This window comes from Danaus plexippus, chromosome 8 (assembly GCF_018135715.1).
Source record: "Danaus plexippus chromosome 8, MEX_DaPlex, whole genome shotgun sequence".
Classification (NCBI taxonomy): Eukaryota; Metazoa; Arthropoda; class Insecta; order Lepidoptera; family Nymphalidae; genus Danaus; species Danaus plexippus.
In genome coordinates this window covers 8597701-8621079 of record NC_083542.1, presented here as the reverse complement: position 1 = coordinate 8621079, position 23379 = coordinate 8597701, and the positions used below count along the sequence as shown (strand labels likewise).

The window sequence follows — 23379 nt, the reverse complement described above, 5'->3', positions numbered from 1 at the left end:
ATCTAGGATTCTTAACTTCTGATACATGAAAGTAATATCTGTCGAGATATTGAGTAAAAATAACGACATAACTTTCCAAGTTCCTCCACGAACCGCAACTAATTATATATTTTGAGACGTTTCTAAAAGAAACTGCATTTTTATTTTATAACCGTCCTGTCATTTATTTTTTGTATGCGGGAAACACGCGGACAGATAGAATGATATTAACACGTCTAATTTGACTCTCGATATATTTACGTGCCGTACAAGCCCATGAACCTCGTCAAGTGAGTCGTCGAAACGAATTGAGAAAGCTCACTTATAGAGGGGAGTTGATTGGATTCCAACCCCAGCAACATAACACGAAATAAAGGTCCACGGTCGTGTCTGAACTAAACAAAACGATGTAATGATTTCTCAAAACGAATATTTGTTTTTATCCAATTATAATTCTCAGTCTTTTTATTTCCGACTTTGATCTGACGACTTTGTAATTTATATTTAAATTCGCGCAAGTTATTAACAAAAGGTATTAAGATATTTTAACACTACCCAAAGCCAATTATCGAGTTACAATTGTGGCTACTTAAAGAACTGAATTTTAAGAGAGATTCATTCAAACGCAGAACCCAAATCTAAGTTTAACCTTATTTGTCGGCCCACTTTCCATCTGTCCTGCAACACGAGTACGATTTAAATAAAACGCGTTTCATTAGGAGATTATTATATTTTTATGTCAAATAAACATTTTAAAACCCTTATGATTTAAACTTTTAATAATAATTTCCGTACCTATACTTAATGTTACGCATGATCTATTTTTAAGACATTATTTTTATTCTTAAATATATAGTTAGTATGAATCAATGAACTGCGCAGAGGATCCTCGCTACGAGTTAACAGAATAAAACTAATAAGACAAACATTTCACAGCTGGATGTATCCAATAATAGCCGATACCCCATGCCGGTGATTTATGACCTAGATATAGTTAGCGTTCGCCAAATAGGGGACCAAACCTCACATTAAGCAACTTCGACGAGTTCGTGTACATCATTTGATATTATATAATAATCTATCTTCGGTATGATTCAATGGAAGCCAAAGGTCAACAGCATCTGGTTTTATATTTCGACGTATTTCTAGTTTGATTTAAAATGATTTCAATTCACGATTTTCGCATAACTTTTTCCGCAACAGTCAGCTTTTTCGAGAGGCTACATCTCAATTTTCACAAAATGAATATTTAATTTAATGGTATGTCATTTCTGCTTTAGCCTGTATAAATATTGCATAGATTTTTAAATTAAGATAGTGTAATGTTAAAACATTTTCATTGGCAGTTTTTGTTTGAAATAAATTTTATTTGAGCAAATATTTGAATTATTATACATCAAGTGCATAACTCTCATTATAATTAAAAAAAAAAAAACCAAATGTGGTTCTTCTACTATAGCAATTTATAATAATCTTCAAAGTCATTATGAAAATAAGTTACATTATTCCTGCGCTTTGTGGTAAATGTTACAGTAGCAAACCCGGAACAACTATACAATCAAATGCTAGTGTGCTTATCACATGGCTCACGATTATATTTGCCATATGAGGACGCTCTTAATATGAAGAATATAAGGGTTTCATAAAAAACCTGATACTACTCTTATCTTGTAAAATTATTAGTTTAGAAAAAAATACCAATATTTAATTCATGAATATATTTTACTCAATTTTAAGTGAGAACTTTAGTGACTTTGAACTTTAATAAGGCCCCAATATACAAGATCAGATCTCCAAGCAAGACCGTTAACCATGCATTTAGTAGGTATGCAGCAAAGTATTTTAAGAAAACTATTGAATACCTACACTATATCATAAAACCATTACAATGTGTTAGTTCATAATATTCCTTTAAGTTTAGGAAGGTTTAAATATTATCATTAATAATCCAGACATTTCTAAAACAATTACAATGCTATAAGTTTCTTATATATATATATATTCAATAATTTTAAATCCCCTTTTTCTATCCAGAACATTAAACTAAATATCCAACATTCAATTAAAAAAAACTTTAGACAAGAAAAAATTCATCATCTATTTTCTCCCAAAACTTCTACAATGGCAGCTGATGGATTTAATTTTGTACAGCATGGTTTTTAGTATACAAATACTATTGGCCTATTTATTAATTGGAATTTAGAGCCATCAGACAGTTATGCTAGTTCACTTAAATTGATATAGAGTTTTTTAAGTACTCAAATATTAATAATAAGTATTCATTCTGATTACTATTGATAAAGATGGCAATTCTAACAAGTACTTTCATTATATTTAATTTTGTTTAGTGATTTATTAGCAATTTCAATGAGTACTTCTTGTCTCTTTACGATAGTTTCAGTACTTGAGATATGAAATAATGAAATTATCGCAATTATATTGTTTCCTCTTTTTAAAAACGAACTCAAGAATTTCTTAAATTAATTTCAGATACAATACACTTAAATCTTGTCTGATTCCGTTTTTCTACTTTAAGCGAGGAGATAATGTAATATTTTAATATAAGTCATATGTATTTACATTTAAATATGTACCTCAAAAAAACTGAGCTAGTAAATCTTCGTTCCAAATCCCGTGCCGCAGGGGTAAAACTAGGCACTACCACTGAACTCAAATTATACGCAAAAAAAACACAAATACACTAAAGTTCACTCAATGATTAAGATATATATATAAAACAAATAATATTAATAGCTAATTTAGTCATAAAAAGTGGAATAATCTATTAAAAAAAAGAATTAAGTATAGCATCTTCTACATATGTCCTGACACACGAATAACACAACCACAACCCAAAAATTCTCTACAAAACTGAAAAAATAATAGGCGGCGCCACTGTATCTCTTTGGCGCAAGCGCTGTCATTCTCTAACTTCTACCTTTTTTATAGACCTTAAATTCTAGCCTTTTCATCATAATTTTTAATGTTAAGGAAAAATTTTGCAGACCCTTTAAGTTTTTATAAAATGTAATGTATGATTAATTAAGTATATTGTACAAATTTTATACTGATATAAAGATATGAAAAAGCAAAAAGATCAAATCTGATAAGGCTTAACCTATAAGTATTCAATGACAGTTATAAAGTGACAGTTGTAAGTATTTGTAAATACAATTTTAATCAATTGTTCTTATTTACCGAATAACCTTTTTATAAAGACGGTAAAATGTTAGATAATGTTAAGCAAGTAATATTAGTTTTATCTGGAAAAGGTGGAGTTGGTAAATCGACAGTAAGCACTCAATTAGCACTAACGCTTAAAGAAAGGGGGTTGAAGGTTAGAAATCTTACTAGATGGTTTACTTAATTTTCCAAATCGTTCATTTGTTACTTTCTAATTCCAATTACAGGTTGGATTACTTGACATCGATTTATGCGGACCCAGTGTTCCATACCTATTAAATTTAGAGGATCAAAACATACATCAAGGACCTGATGGATGGGTTCCAGTGTATTTAGATAGCGAACAGAGACTCGGTGTCATGTCCATAGGCTTCTTACTAAACTCCCGCAATGACGCTGTCGTCTGGAGAGGTCCAAAAAAAACATCAATGATTAAACAATTCTTAGAAGATGTCTCCTGGCAGGATTTAGATTTTCTAGTAATTGATACTCCTCCAGGTATTTACATTTCATTACTTAACTCTCCAAATATTTAGCTTTCGAATTCACTACTCATCACTCGATTTCTTTTATTTTATGTAGGCACTTCAGACGAGCACATAACAGTAATGGAAAATCTCCGACAAGTGCCTCACTGCTCCGCAATTATAGTCACAACACCACAAGAAGTGGCAATAGAGGATGTTCGCAAGGAAATAACTTTCTGTAGGAAAACTAATATACCAATAATGGGTATAATAGAAAACATGAGCGGGTAAGGAGTAATAATTTCATATTTAAACTATGATTATAGGACTAAACGAAAGCAGTATTTATTTATATATTTACAATAACTGAAACATATGTATGTTTTTTTAGATATGTCTGTCCAACATGTACCGAATGCACAAACATATTTTCAAGTGGTGGAGGTAAGTCACTTGCGGACTTAACAAAGATTCAGTTCCTAGGCAGTCTGCCAATAGACCCTAGAGTCGGTAAACTGGCCGGCAAAGGGATCGCTGCTGTGAAAGAGTTACCAGATTCGGCAACCAGTAACGTTTTCAATAATTTAGCCAGCCAGTTGAGCGAGTTGACAACAAATGGATCATAGTCATTTCTACCTTATGATAGCCGATTACAAATCAAAGTATTTTTTTATAGATAATGAAAAAATCAATCTATATATTTTAATAATAAGGATAATTGTAATATTTTAACTTTTCATTTTATGGGTTCCTGGTATATTCACATAACTTATATACAATATTTTTCAACTTCCACATATCAGATTGCTGTATGAAGTTCTTTTTTCAAACATTTTGAATATTTTAACTTAATTTTTTTTTTTTAATTTATTGTGTGTACTTAAAGGAGTTTGATTTCGTATTTTCTTCAGATACAACACCTCTTAATACATTACAATTTAATTAAATCCTATTCTAAGTAGTAAACAGATTTGGGTCTCTGTTCCAAAAGCAATGTAATAATCTTCCCAAAGCAATTATGAATGAATATTATTGTTAAATATCTTAACAGTTTTCGTTATATTTTGTTGATTAATTAGTATAAAATAACAATAAAAATAAAATACTACATCTGATAATCACGAAAATAATTCATCAAGACTCTTCCTTCCGCTCATTTTCATATTTAGGTTAAGGAGATTGTATGTAAATGTTGGAAATAAAATATCAATATATTTACACATCTTTCACTTTATAAATACATTACTAAGATGCCTCGCATCATTGGACATATAAGAAATACTAATTTTTATATAAAAATATATTCTTAAATTTAAACATCATGAATTGTCAGTATTTTTTTTTTAAATGGAACTTTAGTTCCATACTTTTCATTAATAATTCCAATTTCAAAATATATTATTTTTTTTTTTTTACTTACACTTAAAAATGTTACCTTAAAATTTTATAATTTCAATTTCATTATATAAATATACCTAATAATACCTGAAAATTTATTTAATCGGTATAAATTTTTAGCATTTGTGAAAACACTTAAATATATTGGATGTCTAAATAATTCTGAATGATGTCTTTGTTCAATAAACATGTAAACATTTAATAAAATATTCTTATAGTTATATAATATTTGACATTCATATAAAATTCATTAAACTAACTCTAAACAACGTTACATATCTAACTGTCAAGAAATGTTATACCTTCTCTGTATATATTTTTCATTTATTTGATGGAAATTAAATACAATCTTTGGTTTCTTAGACAAATTGGGTTTACATTAAAAAAAAATCATTTACTTATCAACTCGTTTGACTTACAATAATGAGATACACGCCTAAAGATACACATACATATCTATAAAAACATATAATAGAATTATTACAGATCAGCTAATAAACCAAAAAAAATTAATTAGCAAAAGTCAATATTTTTGGCCCCAAAACTAAAATTTAAAAAAAAAATAACAAATGCATAGACAACAACAATATGTCACCATCAAATAAAGTGCTAAGTAATACAAAACAAATAACTTCATAGTAGTTATGAAGTGGAACAAAAAAATATACACTTGTACTGTGAAGGATTTTAAACCCTAACTAGTTGACAGTAAGGTTATATTCATGTGGTGGTGAGCTCAGGCTGCGAGTCGTCTCCAAGCCACATGAACTGCCGCACCTCGTCTTCAGATGACGGACAGCAGTGAGGAGGAGCTTTCTCCAACAGGCGGCGCAGCTCCTGGACATATTTTGGTCAAACGTATATAGACAAAAAATGAGAGACTTGCAAAATCATATGGAATTTACTGTAACAAATTGTCTTTCTTTAGGGGACGACTTATTTTGTCACATTTAAGCTTTGATAAATGTTATCTTGGATGCTCATTTGGGAATATGCCGAGTTCAATGGATTGAGACAATTTGATATTTTTCTATTAGCGATGATTACTGTTAGGAAGGAACATTTTAATAATCTTAAATATAAAGACACGTTAAGTAACAGTTCGTTGTGTGAGGAGAATAAAGCAAATGGTTAATGTTATTTCTATTTCTGCTTTAATTTAAAAGTGATACATTTCATGGGCATGTCCTAGACCCTCACTGCGATTCTCTTCTATTCCTTGCCATTTATTATTTAGTACGACATCTATCAACTTCAACCATAAAACCTATGATTCCTCGGGATTAATTTACCAGAGCTCCTAATAATCTCAAATTTTTCTGCGTACAACTTGTTTTATTGAAGATTGTTTTTTTTCGTCTCGGCCGCCCTGGTGCGGTTAATTCTTGACCTCCCATCAATCTTCCTGATCCTACCAAACAATCTTCGCCAGTCTTCTTCCTATGTTACGTGCGTTCCTACGTCATTCACCTGCATGTTGGCCCTGTTCCTGGCGGCCGCAGCTGTGTGGTCGACGACCGGCGCGGGGTAGTCTCGACCTATGACACAGCCCGCAGCCTCCTGCACCTCGAGCGGGGCACGCCACGGCTCGTAACTAAAGAGCACATCATATAGGTACTTAGTATGTACTTAATTTAAAATGACAATATGCTATACCTGTATTTTGATACTATCTTCTTAAATAACATTTAAATGTAATAAAAAATTAGACTATTAGACTGATTTAATCAAAAACTAAGAAGCACCGCAAGGAAAATGGCTTTGTAATGCAAAAGAAATAGCAATTTTTTAGTCATTACTACTGTTTAGGCACTACGATGCCGCAGACTGATATACAAAGACACACATCAACATTCAACTCATAACAGTCATCCTTTTCCGTCGGTTAAAAATAATATGTTAAAAGTAACTCGACGGACACAATTTGTTTATATAATCTATATATTCTAGAAAATATTAACTTAATTCCTAATTTTTCATTCCTTTTTACATAATACAAACGGGACATTCACCTAGCGAATGAAGATACTATGCATCAAGAGCTAACGTGACCGCAGGACGTGCCAACGACTGCACTTCTGAAGGATAACATATTACATGAAGATTTTAAGAGATAAATAATTTGACTTTAGGAATTCTTGGTATAGTTTAATCATTGATGACATTTTTCTTAAACGCAAGAGGTTTGTTATAACGTTCTCGTCCATGTGTGTCTGCGAGCGTGTACGTGTGTGATTACTCTGTTATGTGCCAGTGTAATTATTATATGACCAGTGACATTTGAGGTATTTTTTATTAACAGTTTATATAATATTGTTTTGTATATAATCCTCACATGTACTCTCCGGGCATCCGAGCCAGTTCTGGTACGTATCTCCGTACATAATGGCCAGTGGGCTCCAGTCTTCGGCCCAGTCTGACGGGACACGCGCACTCGCCGGAGTCCAATAAGGCCTCGAACGCACTGGACGACACCCACATCCAGTTACCCGCGCATACCGACCTGGGGATGAAGATATACAACAGCTCGAGACTTAGAGGTTAGATAATCCTTGGACTGATAGTAGTTTAGTAGTTTTGAAAAAAAATATTTAACCAGAATTCGACCTAACGATTATCGAGACTACATTATTTCTTGAACGTTAAAAAAGAAGATTCTAGAATTAGTACGTTATTAATATTAGCCCATATATTTGTGAAAATTTACTGCCCGATTAATTCTTCCAAAGCATGTATCATGTTTTGAGCGCTATGATGACGTCACAGCTATATCCGAGGCCTCACCAATCAGCATCCAGCAGATACTTGAGGAAGTGCTGCAGCCCGTGTTCCCAGGATAGCCACAGGGTCCCGCGGGTGAGGAACGAGGCCACGGTGTTCCGTACAACGTGATGCAACCAGCCCTCCGTACGCAGCTGGCGCATGGCCGCGTCCACGAATGGGAACCCCGTACGACCCTCCTTCCATCTATGGATGATTCAACCAGGATTACTCTCTTCTATGACGGATATTGGAACATTAAAAAAAAATGCCGGCTCTAATGGTCTTCTTACGTCTATATAACAGACACAAAAAGGAACCAAGAAAATCTCAATGGCTGTATTTTTTGTCATGATGATTTGCAATCTGATCTATTAGTAGTTAATCTTAAATTGACACCAAAATTTTCTTATAAGTCTTCCTAATAAACAGTACAAGGCCTGTAGCAAAACGGTTCTTTACTTAGTGTTATCATTTGAGGGACCAAAACAAAACAGATTTATGTATAGCGAAGTCTACGTCATTACATTGTCGGTTCAGAAACCGATAGATATTTTAATATGTATTTTTTACTTTCTGAAAGCAAACACTACTTATGAAAATTCTATTTTACGGCAAGCTTTGGACGACTATTTACCCAAACTTATCTGACATTAAAATACACACTTACCAAAAATATTGGAGGAAGTTATGCATATTTATACTTTATCAGCTTTTATAAAGATTTTAATTTAAAAAAAATATACTCTTACGAGATAATACGTCCAACTCACCTCTGTAACTCGTCATTCTCCGGTTCCTTCCACGGTATGTCCAAGCAGATAGGATTCCCCGACATTTGGGCGTAGTTGGGGTTATTGACGCTCATCGTGTAGAAATACTCCCGCCATATTAACTGACCTGATAAAAACAATTTTGTTTTTCTTACTTATAGTCCAATAAGTAACAATAAAATATTCTTGGCGGTTATTTACGGAATCACATAGTACGAAAAGCGAAAAATAAATAGTTTTTCACCAGTGATAAACTGAGTGGAAGCCAGGCGTCCCTGATGCACCTGCTGGAACAGGTCCTGGAGACTCCAGTAGAAGCTGAGGGGGAAAGCATTCACGATTACTATGAAACCTACGATAAGGCTGTTAGTGTATTTCTTGGATTTTCCTTTCCGGAAGAATAATTTACATTAATCCCTGAACGAATATCAATGTGTATTTAAAAATTTACTGAAAAAAATTCTCGGATCTAACACTCGTTTTTTATTATTTATATTACATACACCCGACGTTTCGGTTACTTTGCAGCAACCGCTTTCACGGTTCGCGGAGTGAATCCGAAAAATATTAGTTTTATTTCAATGAATATTCGCGAGTTTAAGATCTCATTAATACTAAAACTCATTAATCAATAAAATACAATCTCAGACGGCTTATATATATTTTTTAGTTAATGCCTAAATATCTTTACATACCGACGGACAGACAGACATCCGAAGCGCAGGGCTGGACTCAGAGATATCGGCGGTCCAAGGAGGTCGGGGTTGCCATGGGTCGGCAAATAAGAACCCCTGGCCATGTAACATTATTTACTATATTATATAACATTAAACAATACTCTAAATAATTCGTATATATAAAAAGTAGCAGATGTTCTTAAAGTTGGGATTAACCAAAAGCCAAGTTTATCTTAAAGGACGGTGAATTTTCCCTCAATTCTAAGCCCTAGACCTATAAATTTAAAGTTCAATTTCACCTGCAGAATGTCTCGTACTCCACAGCCAATCTCTCCTGCATCTGCTTCAAGGCCGCTGTCTCTCCTCCCACCCAGCGAATCATACGAATATCTTCGTTTTCCAGAAACACACCCAGATCTTCTGGTTTTGGGGCCTACTTAAGAAAACCTCGCAATTTTAGCCGCTCCATATTTATAAATGGAAATAATGAAATGAATGAAAATTTTCTAGAATTCACATAAAAACTAAACCCTCGAAATTAAAAAAATATATTTACCCAAAAAATGAATTCATTCTATTATTAATTATTACTAAAATTTTTTGGGTTTTAAAATTGTTTCCTAAAGTCGCACCTTATCAAAGACAACGAATTCCCTGTAAAAGCTCTCAGGCAGCGATCCGAAGTTGACGCCGTTCAGGTCGACGTCGTCTACGGGACGCGGAGGATTACCGATGATTTCAACTGTATGCTAGAAAAAATACACATTTATGGACAAATCTATTTGATGATGGAACAGACTTTATCAATTTTCTGTAAGCGATCCAGACCAGAATATGAAAATTGTTTGGTAAAATCTATAATTTTCTCGAAATATTAAGAAGACTTTTTAGCGGGGCAAAGACTTTTCGTCTGAATATTCTGTTGCTGTCTGAATATCATCTCGTCAGTTTATACGAACCAGGAACATCTGGTATGTAAGCGGCGGTATTCCTCCATTGGCCTTGATGACTGTGTCCGGGTTCCACAGCGTGTGTGCGACGTGCTCGCGGCACGACACGCCTATGTCGCGGCACAGAGCACGCACGCTCGCGTCGCGCGGACGCCATATTGGCTCACAGTCCTGCTCGAAGCATAGCGTACGTATACCTGGAGAACACTTCGTGTGAAGTTTTCTTGCGAAATTCGTGTGTAAGACTTGTACTATTATAACTTAAAATAATTATTAAGATTATTCGCAATAATTTAAACTAAATGTCTGCTGATAATATTTTTGTGAAGGGAATTAAACACGAGGGATCGCTTGTATACAGAATCGAATATAAACACATGAATACGTACGTGGCTTTTAATATATAGTTTTTCCAAAACTGATATATGAGATTAAAAGAAAAAAAAAAGATGATTCAGATTTTAATTGAAATATAAATTTGGTATGTGCTGTTTGACTTTTTTTTAATTTAACTTTCATCAATAAATTATAACAATAGAAGGATCATATCTCCATACAACTTTTAAATCGATAACTTGTACGAAGGTAGGCTTCAGGCGGATAATTGATTAATTAAGTTACCAAATTCCTCCCACAGCCTCCTGAATATTAAATCAGGTCTCCCCTTAATCATGAGCAGCTTCCCGCCGTACTTCCTGAACTGCTGGTCCAAATCGTTCAGCGCCTCTAGCAGGTATCGCATACGATTGTAGCCCACCATCTTTGTACCTGATAAAATGTTTCAACATGTCTAAATTCTTCCAATGAACATACCATACAAAATACATACAATTTTGGTAAATGGCTGTAATTTCAAGCAAAATTTTAAGGCTCTTTACGTATACAACGTCAAGTCATAAAGTTAGCTTAACTCATTAGCGCTGAACTAAGATCTGAATACTTTTATACTGTTAAATGTTGTGTCTTAATTGCATAAGCCATAAACTTCTAGTTGTAGTGAATGAAGCCTACCAGCTGTCTCTCCATCAAATATGAATATAGGGAAGAACGGTGAGCTTGCATCTTCCAGAGCGCTGTGAAGCGAAGGGTTGTCGTGGAGACGGAGACCGTGACGGAACCAAATGACATTACCACCAAGCATACTGGTTGACGAGAGCACTAGAATATTGTAAGAAAATAATGCCCAAACAATTACAAACGCGTTATTGTAATATGCACACGTTTTTAGTTAACTTATGACACATTGAATTTATATTCATTGTTTAGATAATCCAGATCGTAATTATATTGTGTTAAAAAAATTATACAATTCAGATCATTACGGCTTGCTTGACAATAGTCAATCATACAGTAAAGATTTTTATATGCCAAGAATTTTAAGTGGAAGTAAATTAAAAAATAGCATTTTGTATTAATATAATAATGTAATATATATATATATATATATATATATATATATACATATATTGAGTAGTTCTAGTAAATTTGCACCTTATTTGAGCAGTTTACAATTAAACAATCGAAGTAAACAAAATATGGACAGTTCAAAGGATATTGAGATTTAGGCTATTAATAAATACCTTAGATAATCGGATGCGTCCCATTTCATACTGTCAGCGACAGTCATGTCAGAAACATGCACTTCGTTTATAATACAACATCGGTAAATGACAGCTGTTTTACTGTATTTCATGTTACAAGACTACGGTAATTATATTCTTTGATATATAATAAAAGTTATCACATATATATGCAACGTTAAAGTTATGTAATGTTCTTCAAAATATAGATATAACAGGAAATTGACGTAAACATAACGAATGCAAACTCTTTCAGTGCTAGTGATGTCAACAAAAAAGCGGTTTAAATTATTATATAATAAACAAGAATTCTTTTTACCGATTGAAGCGTAATAGCTTCAGATTACAATGTTTCTTTTTGTAATACGATAACACGAGTAGGTTATACGTTTTATTCCTAAGAGCCGACAAATCATTTTTAATACCTTTATTAATGTTGCAAAATGTTGGTGGCCATTTTGATAAAAAAATTAACTTTTTTGCAAAAAATAAAATAGTATTACAACGTTTTTTTGTCTCTATGTTATTGTCTGCTGGTGGAGCAATCAGGGTTCGATATTTAAACTGTTTCTAAGTGAGTGAATGAGTGAGGGCTAAAAATCGCTACCTACATGAATATATTATTGGAGATTAAACATTATTTTACTAGCACAATATCTGGAGGCGGATAAAAGTAGTTTCCGATGCAAGGACAACTAATGACTAGTTACCTATAATGGTAGGAAGTCTTAAATTACAGCTCACTATACTAATTAGCTCTAGCGCCAAATCAGAGTCTGTGTTCTATGCCTCGTATAAAATTAAAGAACCAGTAAATTTAAGATATGACCCTATGTCTTAAACTTATTTTTAAATTTTTATAAAATAACAAGTCTTATATAATAAAAAGTATGTTTTATCATAACGTTATATGACTCATATAAACCTGAATTGCATTCTTCATTAATGAAACGTTATTTCATAAAAGCCTTCATCGTCATAATACAAATAGTTTTTTGTCGTTTTAAATAAATAGAACATGACTTCAAATAATCTTTTTAATCTGTGTAGTTTGATCCGGTCTGTATAGCACGGAAAAACATACAATTGCGACAATAGTTCACAGAGCGGTAGTTAGCAAGTAAATGTTTGAGTTTAGAATATCAACAATCTACAACTACACACAACCAGCATACAGTGACCTAACTAGCAAACGAAGCCATACTCAGAACAGCTTATCAACAGGTCTTAGTATATTGGTAATATAGTTTTACACCGCTAAGATTACCCAAGCTTAGAGAAATGCAATAACATTGAACAATCGATGTGCCGATAAATTATGTTATATAAGAAAACCGCTATGTGTTTTGAATAAATTACCATAATTAGTCATAACGTAAGTACTGTTAATGGAAATGAAAGAATAAAATAATTATTAAACATGATAACTACAGTTTATGAAGCCAACGCAACACACAATCGCGATTTCTGTGATCTTAAATTTGGTACGGTGTTCAGGATCATTTTTCCGTTTCTCATTTCAAACTAGACCACAATCAATTCATTATGCCACGTTCAATAGCAGAATAAAAATGTTTTACAAATGTCATATACATATACATATTTAGTAATAATGTCATACATATTTAGACATTACACACACTAAGGAATCTTCACAGACTGAGTTATGTATATGTGTGTGTGACACTCATAATAGTGTGTGTGACAATAATTTAATGTATTTCTTTTGCATTTTATATATTAAAATAGCTTTGTGAACTTCTACATATAAACGTTGACCGTGTTAAAATCTCTTTAAAAAAAACAACGAAGTTTATACTTCAAATATTAATGTTACGACTTAGATAACTATGAACCTGCGAATTTTTTGACAGATGTCACAAATAAATTAGAATAACAAACTTTGAAATACGTCAATCTTATTGAAGATTCGAATGTTAACCTTTTTGGTAATGTAAATATGAAAAATATGTATTATGACAATATTAATTAATTACGTCATTGTTCTATAAATTGTTTCGCCTTCGCCTGAGATTGTACAGTGTATAATCAACGTAATGGTTTTAATATAATGAGATCTAAGATTTTCGCGAGTATTCATTTAAATGAAAGTAATTTTTAGCCGATTACTACGCTTATTTTATTATTTTAAAAATCTACATACTCCCGAATTTTTCTTAAGAAATTCCTTAATAAAATCCTTAAGAAATTATTTAAATACATCAAAAACACAATAAAACAGTTTCTAGTTTATTACGGACTTGGAAATCGACAAATAATTCGCAAAGGATTCAAATTACGAAACTGCCACGATTTGTCCGAATCAGATATCTTGCAGGAATCGGATATGCATTTTCAAGGATGTCCATTAAAAAAAAAACCACGCCAATACGATCTCAAGTTTTAATCTAATGAAAACTGTAAAAAACTGTATTTTAATGAAAACTCATAAAGGCACACGAAATATTTCCATTAAAACATTCATAATAGTCAACCTGGCGCTAAATCTAGACAAAACGAAACTTTAGAACTGCGAACAATAAAACAGAAATTAAATGTTTGTTACAAGTTGGAAATAAATTTCATGAAGCCTTATCAATAAAACGCTCGGCTCTTGTAGTACATCAACAAAAGATTCTAGAAAACTCTTAAAATTGCGAACTTTAATTATTATACGAGAGAATTAAAAAAAAATCCAATGACAATGACAATGCCCTTCAAACAATTTAAAAAGGCTTTTAAAAAACGTAATTTTTTTTTAAATTAATAAATTTAATTAACTTTTTAATTTACATCTTTCTTCATAAAATTAGTATTTATCTTAATACCGTCAGCGATTTAAATCACCAATGTTTTTATTGACAATATAGTGGAACTAATTACATGGAATAATATATGATTAAATTAACATCTTGTCTGTGGCGACCGTGGCTGTTAATTAACTGAAACGTAGAGTAAAAATGTAATAGTAATATTATAGGTTAATCTCGTAATATAGCCAATAAATCTACGAAAATGTGTCAAAGAATTAATCCAACTGTATTTTACTTCGATACTTATATCCTGCCCGCATTGTCAATCGAAATAAAAAGTATTAAAAGTTTTTAATTCAAAAATATTCCACTTTATAATATTAACGTTGGCCATTCAATGACAAACGGGACACGCTTCATATGTAGTGTGACGTTACGAATTTGTTCTAAGCACACTATAAATACTAACAACGAAATTTGTGAATTTTCACAATAAAAATATGTGCAAGGAAAAACTTAAGAAAGCTGAAATTTACTTTCTGTTAAATTATGTTTCTGTGCTTTATATAACTATTCAATAATTGAAATAAACATAGTGAAGAAATAATCATATATATTATATAGTTTATTGTTTTTTATGATCGTAACTCCTACATATACACCCGAGCTTATTCGAATTTTAAATTATCTTAAATCAGCTTCTGGTATTCTGTTATCATCTAACATAAAAATGTTAAAAATAATTTTAATATAAATACATTTCTTTATGAATAATTAAAATATTAGTGCAATAACGAACTCAAAATATAATATGTATTTTCCACCTCTTTAAATTTCGTAACTGTATTGAATTTCAAATAAAATTCCAATTTGGCTGAATACAGCATGCATGAATTTATATGAAGACACTTATTAAACAATATAAAACTTGAACCGTATTTCATAGACCATACAGTTCAAAGTCTTTTGAAAAGTGCAGTAATCTTCGTATGCATTTATTCTATTGCTAGTGATGTGCAAATTGTTTATTTGCTTATTTAAAAATTGGTTCGTAGAGGAAATCGTTCTTATATAGAGAGTGAGATATTTATATATAGGTTACTGCAATACATTTTTATATACGTTTTTTGTTTTTCCTTCCTTGGCCAGAAATCTAATTTTTCCCTTGGGAATGCGTTGTTTTCCCGCGGACAAAAGTAACTCATGGCCTTTCTTAAGTCTCAAACTATTTCCTTAACAAATTTCATTTAAATCTGTTTAGTAGTTTAGGCGCAAAAGCGATCGGCCCGCCAGAATTTTCCTATGGGCATGCGTCATTTTCCCGGGGTAAAAAGTAGCCTATGTCCTTTCTCGGGTATCAACATATCTCCATACCAAAATTTCGTTCAAATTGGTTCTGTAGTTTAGACGTGTTTGAGTAACAGACAGACAGACAGAGTTACTTTCGCATCTATAATATTACTATGGCTAAATACGTTTATTTTTAAATATAACAATTGCTTGTTTAAGTAAGATATCAAAGTCATTAAAACTAAGGTTTCTTCAAAAATTGGTATAGTTTACTTATTTCATGTAAAATATAAATATTTTTAGACAACGAATTTTATCACGGGTAAGTAATTTTTTATTCCTATAGTAAATTTCAGCTGATCTCACCCCACTTTAAAGCCAATCTCCTCTTTTTTGTACATATTTTGAAGACTATTTTATGAATCACAGAGAACTTATAATTTATTCTTGAATGGAAATGGTTTCTACATTTTAACTTTTCAGACATATTTTAATGAAAACACATTATAGCCTACATTTAATGAATGTTATAGGTACGTAAAGTGATTAACAGTAACTGACGTTAATAATAACCAATATAAGAAAACTTAAAACAATGGTTTATAAAATATTATCATAATATGCTTGACTATAAGCAAAAGTTATAAAATCAGGGTCAATAATATTCACTATTATTAATAAATAAACTTACCTTGACTTCAATATATCTGGGCTAGCCTGTATTTTTAAGTTTTTAATACAATTATGTTAAATTAAACAGGTACTAAACATCTGAACGATAAATTTTATACTAAATCAAAAATTTGCAAATGACGAAAACTTGACTGAGGACCTAGTCTAACCACTATAAAGTCTAAACTGAAATCTGAATAACTGAATAGGTACCTATAGTAAATACGTCAAACTCAGAACAACAACAATGCCAAGAAATAAGTCACTGTCAGAAGTACTGTCATCCGCTGATAAGTTGAACACATTCCAGTGCGAATGAAGCTATACTTGAAAAAAAATGGATCACAATATGATTAATAGATTATTACAGTTATAATATGTAGTTAGGTATAATTAAAATTTGATGAAATATTCAAAAAGTTTACGAAAAATAAGATATCTACGGTAGTTGTTGCATAATATATTCTATTAAAAATTCAAATATTTATCCAATCAAATTTTTTAAATTAATGTGTTTTTCTAATTTGTATGAAAAATTCATGGTACTTTGTTTTCTATAAAATTGTACATTTGATTACAGATTATATTTCATAAGTACTAAAACAGAAAAACCGCAGTTAATGGTCTAGTTTATAGTCTATGTCCAGTGGTTATTACTGAAGTAAGAAACCTGCGATTTGGAAATAGGAATAACTAATTTTTAGTGATTGTTCAATCAACACATAACAGGAAATATGATGAATAGTATCAGGATAGTAAGAAGGCTTCCTCTTTGCCAATGGAGATCATTCTCTAGATGGTATTAAATATTTTTTTTTAGGTTATGATAATTCTAAACCAATTACCTGCACCTAATACATATACAATTCCTGAAAGTTTATTTCAGATTGAAAGAAAATTAATTTTTCTCATTTTTATTATCATCAGACTATCTTCTTAACGAGTAGGAATATATTGATATGAATATAATTTTTTTTCCAGCACAGTTTTGAACCAAGAAGTAGCAGAAGCTATAACCCCACTCACAGTACCTCCTCCTGAAGGAGTGGACAAACCAATTTCACCAAAAATTGAGAAAATTGTGTCAGAAATAACAAATCTAAATCTTCTTGAGGTGTCAGAGCTTAGTCAAGTGTTAAAAAGAAGGTTAAACCTCCCTGATGCTCCTGTCATGCCAGTTGGCGGGTTTGCTATGGCGGCACCAGCAGCACAGGAAGAGGAGGAGGCGGCACCAAAGGCTGTCAAAACCAGCTACACTGTATGATAGTAACTTATCAATATAATATAACTTTTCTTTCTTTGATCTATAATGTAACATAAATATTATTTTTAGGTTAAAATGACAAAGTTTGATGACAAACAAAAGGTGGCACTAATCAAAGAAGTAAAGAGTCTCTTAGAAGGATATAACCTGGTTCAGGCCAAGAAGTTTGTTGAAAGCGTACCTACCGTTGTAAAAGCGGACATCTCTAAGGATGAAGCTGAAAAACTAAAAGAAGCATTGTCCAAAGTTGGAGCTGTCATAGAAATTGATTAATTTAGATTTACATAGCATTAGTATAAAATTAGTTGTGTTATTATAATTAAATGCCTTAAAATTATTTTGTAATTTTGATTAATTTTAAACACAACCAGTGGAAAAATGTATTTTAAAAGTGTCTTGCTCATTTTAAGTCTCATTAACCTTTATTAGAACCAAATATTAACTGTACATAGTTTTATGTTAGGTTCATGTTAATAAGAAGAAAAAATTATATTTTTATACCATTCTATACATTATTGCAGACAGATACGGGCAATATAACTTTGGTTGAAATCTTTTTTATCACAAACAAACTATATGTGAGCCGTCAATTTTCATTTAGATTATGATCAGTAGACTATCAATTATTTTTGAATATGGAAAGTGATTTTCCTAAATCCTGTTGATGATTGGGAGTAGAGATTTGTCTATGATTCAAGACACTTTAACACTGTAAACTTCTGAGACATTTTTGTAAGAAACTGCAATAATCTCCTTACCATAGACACTGAACATTTAAGCTCAATCACTGCATAAAGAATACCTCATGTCACCTTTTTACCTAGGATGTCATCAATTAATACATATATAATTTTTTCTGTTTCCAGAAAAAAACTATTGATTGCAACCAAGCCTTGTTTATATTTTTAAAAACATTTAAGGTTGCAAAAATTTAGAGAACATTAGTAAATATTCTCTTATATGACAAAAAACTAAACTGTTAAGAGTTGTTATTGACTTCATACATGATGGATGGATTCAATAAGAGCCAAGGTTGTATTTAAGAAAGTTATAATATAACTATACATAACTTAATGTAATTTTTTTAACAGTTTGAAACTTCAATAGCAGTCTAGTGAGTTCACCTCCTCATTGAATTCGTATATACCCAGAACATCGTCTAGTAATGACGAAAGACTTTTGATTCCATCTTTCCAATTTCTTTTGTCCTCTATGATTTGTTTGAAGTCTTTACTCCTGGTATATCTAACAAATAAGTATGGCGATGCTAACCTTACAACTTTTGTGAGACTTGTGTTTTTAGTTTCCTGTTCCGGTGATAGGTTCATTTGTCTTTTATATATATTTGCAAGTAAGTTAATATCATCGGAATTCAATATACTTTCTATAACATTCTCCGATGAGGTAGCGGGTTCTGAGTCCATAGTGTCACCATTTCCAGTACTGTCATCAGAAATGTTCTGCTGCTGCAACTCATCCATGGTGTTTGCTTCCTTGTTACTTGGTGTCAAGGTTTCAGGAACACTGTATTGATCAAGTATCTCTAGAAGTTCGGTAGAAATAATCCTAGCAGAATCCATAATTTCGACATCAGTATCGTCATGAAGGAGTTTCACTAACACAGTTAAACATCCGATCGAGGACAGTTCTTCAAGGGTCGCCGTCAAACGCCTTTTGATTTCGTTCGCGTCTAGAGTAACAATTTTCCTTGTCTGTCTGGAAAACGTCACCGGGGGAAATGTGCCGTCGAGCATGCCCTGTGCGGTGAGCAAGGATTGAATCACTATTTTCCAGAACTTAAGTGCGCTCAGCTGAACTTCCCAGTGAAAATCAGAGAGCGCTGCGTTCATCATGTTCTCGTATAAAACGGACTTGAAGTTCGGGCTGATTTTGACGCTTTGGTAAATTTCGCATAAAACATTGCAGGCCTCTTTACGTACAACGCCCTCTTGGTTGGTGTTCATGATGTCCACTAGAAGTTCCTGTAAAGTAAAGACTGCACTTTCATGATGCTCACAATCAAATTTGTTCTCCAAATCCAAATAAAAGAGAGACCACAGATATTTTTTTTTAAGATGCTAAATTTTATGGATGTTTTTATTAACAGGGATTCAAAATCGAATTTTGGATAACGCGTACATGATAAAGATCTGAAGAATTTGGAAAAAATAATAGCATTGTTATGACGTGTTTGACAGGAGTGTCATATCTCAAAACTTATCTTAGGAAAATGAGTCACCTGTATGTTGGGATACTGAGTTTTTAAGTGATCCCAGAGTGAGGCGACTTTACAACCAGCTCCAAGACACCTCAGAGCAGAAACACGCACATAGAACTCGTGATCATTCAACGCCATGGTTGTTGCCAGATTGATGAGGTTATTAGATAAAATTTGTTTTTGGAACGGCGGAAACTCTGTGGAAATAATAGATATTCATTATAAAATGCACAATTCACAAACTTGTGTGTGAATATAATTGTACATACTAATAAAGCAGATGTCTGTGCACACATATAGCAATTCCAGAGCCGAATCTCGGACCTCCCACTGGAAATCGTTTAATTTCATATAAATTAGTTCTCCGAGTTCATCCATCGAGGAACCAGGCTTGGACTCCATTAACAGAGATAGGGTTGGCGGTAGAAACTTCTTCACTGTTATCGTGATGACATTTAATGCGATCACTACAAACTGGAAGCAATCATGAAATTGAGGAAAAAATAATAATATGAAATCTTTGAATATTCATATAACACTGACCCTACTAGAGAAATTGTTATTCTTTATCTTCAAAATATTAAATACAACGCTATAAAGGCAAATGACTTCAAGGCTCTCCTTCCAGTTGATGTTATAATTCTTAACCAGCGACAGCAGTATGTCCAAAACGTATGTCATAATCAGTACTTTCTCTTCGCTATCTGTAATATTTATATCCGCTTTCACTACCCCGTTTTCGTCTATAGGATCGTATTCTTTAAGGACGTAGAATAGTGCCTGGAATAGCAGGTTCGCTTGGTCATTATTTAAATGATCTTTTAAACAAGTAAGACGTTTCACACTCTGAAGGGTCACGGACTCCATGTCCAACTGCAGTAACAGATCCCTGAGAGCATAACATGTCCTTGCAGTGTGCTCGCAAGTTGAATGCAATAGTTTAATAATAAAATTATCGACTTCGTCACCGTCGATTCCCATTGTCTTCCCGGCACCTATGTACACCATGGACGGTATGAGACATATGACGAGTAACTGCTTCTGCAATTCCACCTCCCTTCCGTCTACTTCGAAGACCGCCGGTCTCATGTTGCTCCAGACCGAGCTGAATATTAAATTACAGGCGTTACAGTAATCGAACACTAAAGCCCAACAGCGACGCTGCATGAGATAGTTCACTGTGTTGAAATAAGTTATCGTGACCTCCACGAAATCGTCCCGTTCGAATCTCTCCGATAATTGTAGCGGTTTAAAAATAAAAGTTTTACCAATCGAAAGCCAAAATAATAATTTTGTCACAAGCAGAAGTACGTCCTCCCTTCTTATTCTAGTCTTTATCAAATAACAGAATGTTAACATGTTGAAATCTTTGATCATCGACGTTATCACAGAATTACGTGTTTTAATGCGCTCTGCATTGCCCACCACCGACAAGAGTATTTGTAGCATCGGTACATATACTTTACACAACTCGTCTTCATACTCGCTTGACATCGAATTTATATTGATCATATCAATTTCTGACATAGGTTTGAGTATAAAATTTAAAACGGTTTTAATGCTAGCTTCCTCATTTATATCAACCAATTTCCACAAAAATAATGAAGCAAATTTGTATGTCTGTCGGACAACAAAAACTGTCCGTTTTTCATTACAGAGCTGTAGAATTTCTTTCCAAATTCCAGTTTCTAACAGCCAATATATACCGGAATTATGTTTGGTTAGTGACAGAGCTACTTCCATATAAGCAACTCTTAGACTGGAATCCATGCTTTGGGAATTAATTTCATTGAATGCTTTGGCAAGTTCTTCACCCTTCTTTGCAAAAATTTTTGCAAAATGTACTTCGCTTTGCGCAACAACTCCTAATAAACGTATTATAAAAACTCTAACTGTCTTGTGCACATTCTCTGCGTTATTAAGAGCTTCGACTAATAGATCTGCAACCACCGGCCATGATTTTAAACATTCCACATCTGAGAATAATAAATAATCTTTTAAGGATGCATTCTGTGAGGATGAAGAAAATAGAAAATAATAAATTTTAAGGAGTAAACAAACTTATACATTTTAAGTTATGTTCTGATTTAAAAGCTTGAGTTTGTATGTAAGCCATACTACTTTTGTGTGTCCGAATAAAATATTTAGATAAAGGTGACTTGTAGTCAACAAACAAAAAAATTTGATAACGTCAACAACAAACAATTTCTCTAGAATGGTTTTGGAATATTTTTTTTTTAATATATTTATTTTACTAGAAAGTTGAGATTTTTATTTTCTTCATCACATAAATTTTTTTTTCCTGATAGAATTTGTATATTGATAGCTATTATATTCTAACATTTTGTTTGTGTGTGGAAAAAGTGTAATTAATAATCATACTAACTGGTAGAATATAAATTACACTTTTTAAAAAAGGTTCTTATAATTTTGTGGATTCATACACAATTTGTATAGAAAAAAAAAAATAAATATTAAGCAAAGGTGATGTTTTGTGCATTATCCACCACATTTAATTGTTAACTTTTGTGTATATATGATTATTTATCATGATAGTTCTATAAATAATCTTTAGTAACTTCATCATCATTATATATAGCTGTCTGTAGCTTTTAAATAACAAACAAAAAATGTTGTATGTATTATACCAAACTAACGTTTACATAAAAAAAAAATACTTTTAAAATATTACCGAAAAGTTGACAGTGGTCAATTTGAATGTAAGATATATGGTCCCTTATCAACAAAGTATTTACATTTATATAAAAAATGTCAAAATAACCTATAAATAAACTTAAATAACTGATAAAACAGTAAAATAATTTTAATACCAGAATTTCACTTACCAGGATCGTCACTATTTATTTTAATAAAGAAATGGTCCGCATAATAACTGTTCATAACATAATTTGCTTCAGTTATTTTTTTGAATAAAAGTTTTACTTTATTTTGTATCAGCGAGGTCTCCATGATGCGTTTCTCACGATTGGTAAATACTTAATATAATAATATATTTGGACAAGACGGAGAAGTTGAAATTAATAAAGTTTTGATATAAATAATAACTTTGCATCATGCAAGCAGGAATATCACTATCAGGCTATCACTAATGACAGTTTTACTTTGACAATATTAAAATCTACTCTAAAATTACATATTATGTTATATCATATATGTATATTTTTTCTATAACACTGTTAATCCTGTATTTAAACAAGATAAAATTCCTACTTCATTGAGTAAACAAAGTTTTGACATTCTTAATACTTATATTTGTATTTTTACCAATTAATGGTTATACCCAGGCGTGAAGAGTTCAAAATATACTTTTTGACTGTTTTAAATTTAACTTTAATTAAAAAAAATTTTTTTTGAAAATTACATTTTAAGATACCAACATTATAGACTTATTCTA

The 23379-nt window shown here is 32.0% G+C and overlaps 5 protein-coding genes across 6 annotated transcripts in view; 2 read left to right on the top strand and 3 right to left on the bottom strand.

The window, feature by feature from the left end:
* Nucleotides 1-2836, bottom strand: part of LOC116771567 (protein tweety-like) — a 39180-nt gene extending 36344 nt beyond the window's left edge. Inside the window, exon 1 of the mRNA XM_032663456.2 lies at nucleotides 2574-2836. The gene's annotated coding sequence lies outside the window, so the exon portion shown is untranslated. The remainder of the gene's footprint in view (nucleotides 1-2573) is intronic.
* A 281-nt stretch (nucleotides 2837-3117) lies between these two features.
* Nucleotides 3118-4847, top strand: LOC116775685 (cytosolic Fe-S cluster assembly factor Nubp2 homolog). Its single transcript, XM_032668639.2, has 4 exons — nucleotides 3118-3316; nucleotides 3390-3660; nucleotides 3745-3916; nucleotides 4021-4847. The coding sequence occupies exons 1-4, from the start codon at nucleotides 3206-3208 to the stop codon at nucleotides 4253-4255; spliced, it is 789 nt and encodes a 262-aa protein (XP_032524530.1). The 5' UTR covers nucleotides 3118-3205; the 3' UTR covers nucleotides 4256-4847.
* LOC116774075 (cryptochrome-1) lies at nucleotides 4842-16689 on the bottom strand. 2 transcript variants are annotated; one of them, XM_032666711.2, is made up of 13 exons: nucleotides 16502-16689; nucleotides 11199-11345; nucleotides 10809-10955; nucleotides 10197-10384; nucleotides 9870-9986; nucleotides 9537-9670; nucleotides 9256-9351; nucleotides 8805-8878; nucleotides 8561-8687; nucleotides 7812-7994; nucleotides 7363-7530; nucleotides 6498-6621; nucleotides 4842-5864 (listed from the first exon to the last, which is right to left on the bottom strand). In XM_032666711.2, the coding sequence occupies exons 2-13, from the start codon at nucleotides 11326-11328 to the stop codon at nucleotides 5748-5750; spliced, it is 1605 nt and encodes a 534-aa protein (XP_032522602.1). In that variant the 5' UTR covers nucleotides 11329-11345; nucleotides 16502-16689; the 3' UTR covers nucleotides 4842-5747. The 2 variants fall into 2 exon arrangements, with proteins under 2 accessions (XP_032522602.1, XP_061377232.1); XM_061521248.1 differs by lacking the exon at nucleotides 16502-16689 and adding an exon at nucleotides 11768-11923.
* A 410-nt stretch (nucleotides 16690-17099) lies between these two features.
* Nucleotides 17100-18083, top strand: LOC116772226 (uncharacterized). Its single transcript, XM_032664339.2, has 3 exons — nucleotides 17100-17281; nucleotides 17464-17740; nucleotides 17816-18083. The coding sequence occupies exons 1-3, from the start codon at nucleotides 17217-17219 to the stop codon at nucleotides 18017-18019; spliced, it is 546 nt and encodes a 181-aa protein (XP_032520230.1). The 5' UTR covers nucleotides 17100-17216; the 3' UTR covers nucleotides 18020-18083.
* Nucleotides 18084-18779: 696 nt separating this feature from the next.
* On the bottom strand, nucleotides 18780-23082 carry LOC116772216 (uncharacterized). Its single transcript, XM_032664330.2, has 5 exons — nucleotides 22811-23082; nucleotides 20508-21940; nucleotides 20234-20438; nucleotides 19986-20161; nucleotides 18780-19728 (listed from the first exon to the last, which is right to left on the bottom strand). The coding sequence occupies exons 1-5, from the start codon at nucleotides 22932-22934 to the stop codon at nucleotides 18847-18849; spliced, it is 2820 nt and encodes a 939-aa protein (XP_032520221.2). The 5' UTR covers nucleotides 22935-23082; the 3' UTR covers nucleotides 18780-18846.
* Nucleotides 23083-23379: the final 297 nt, after the last annotated feature.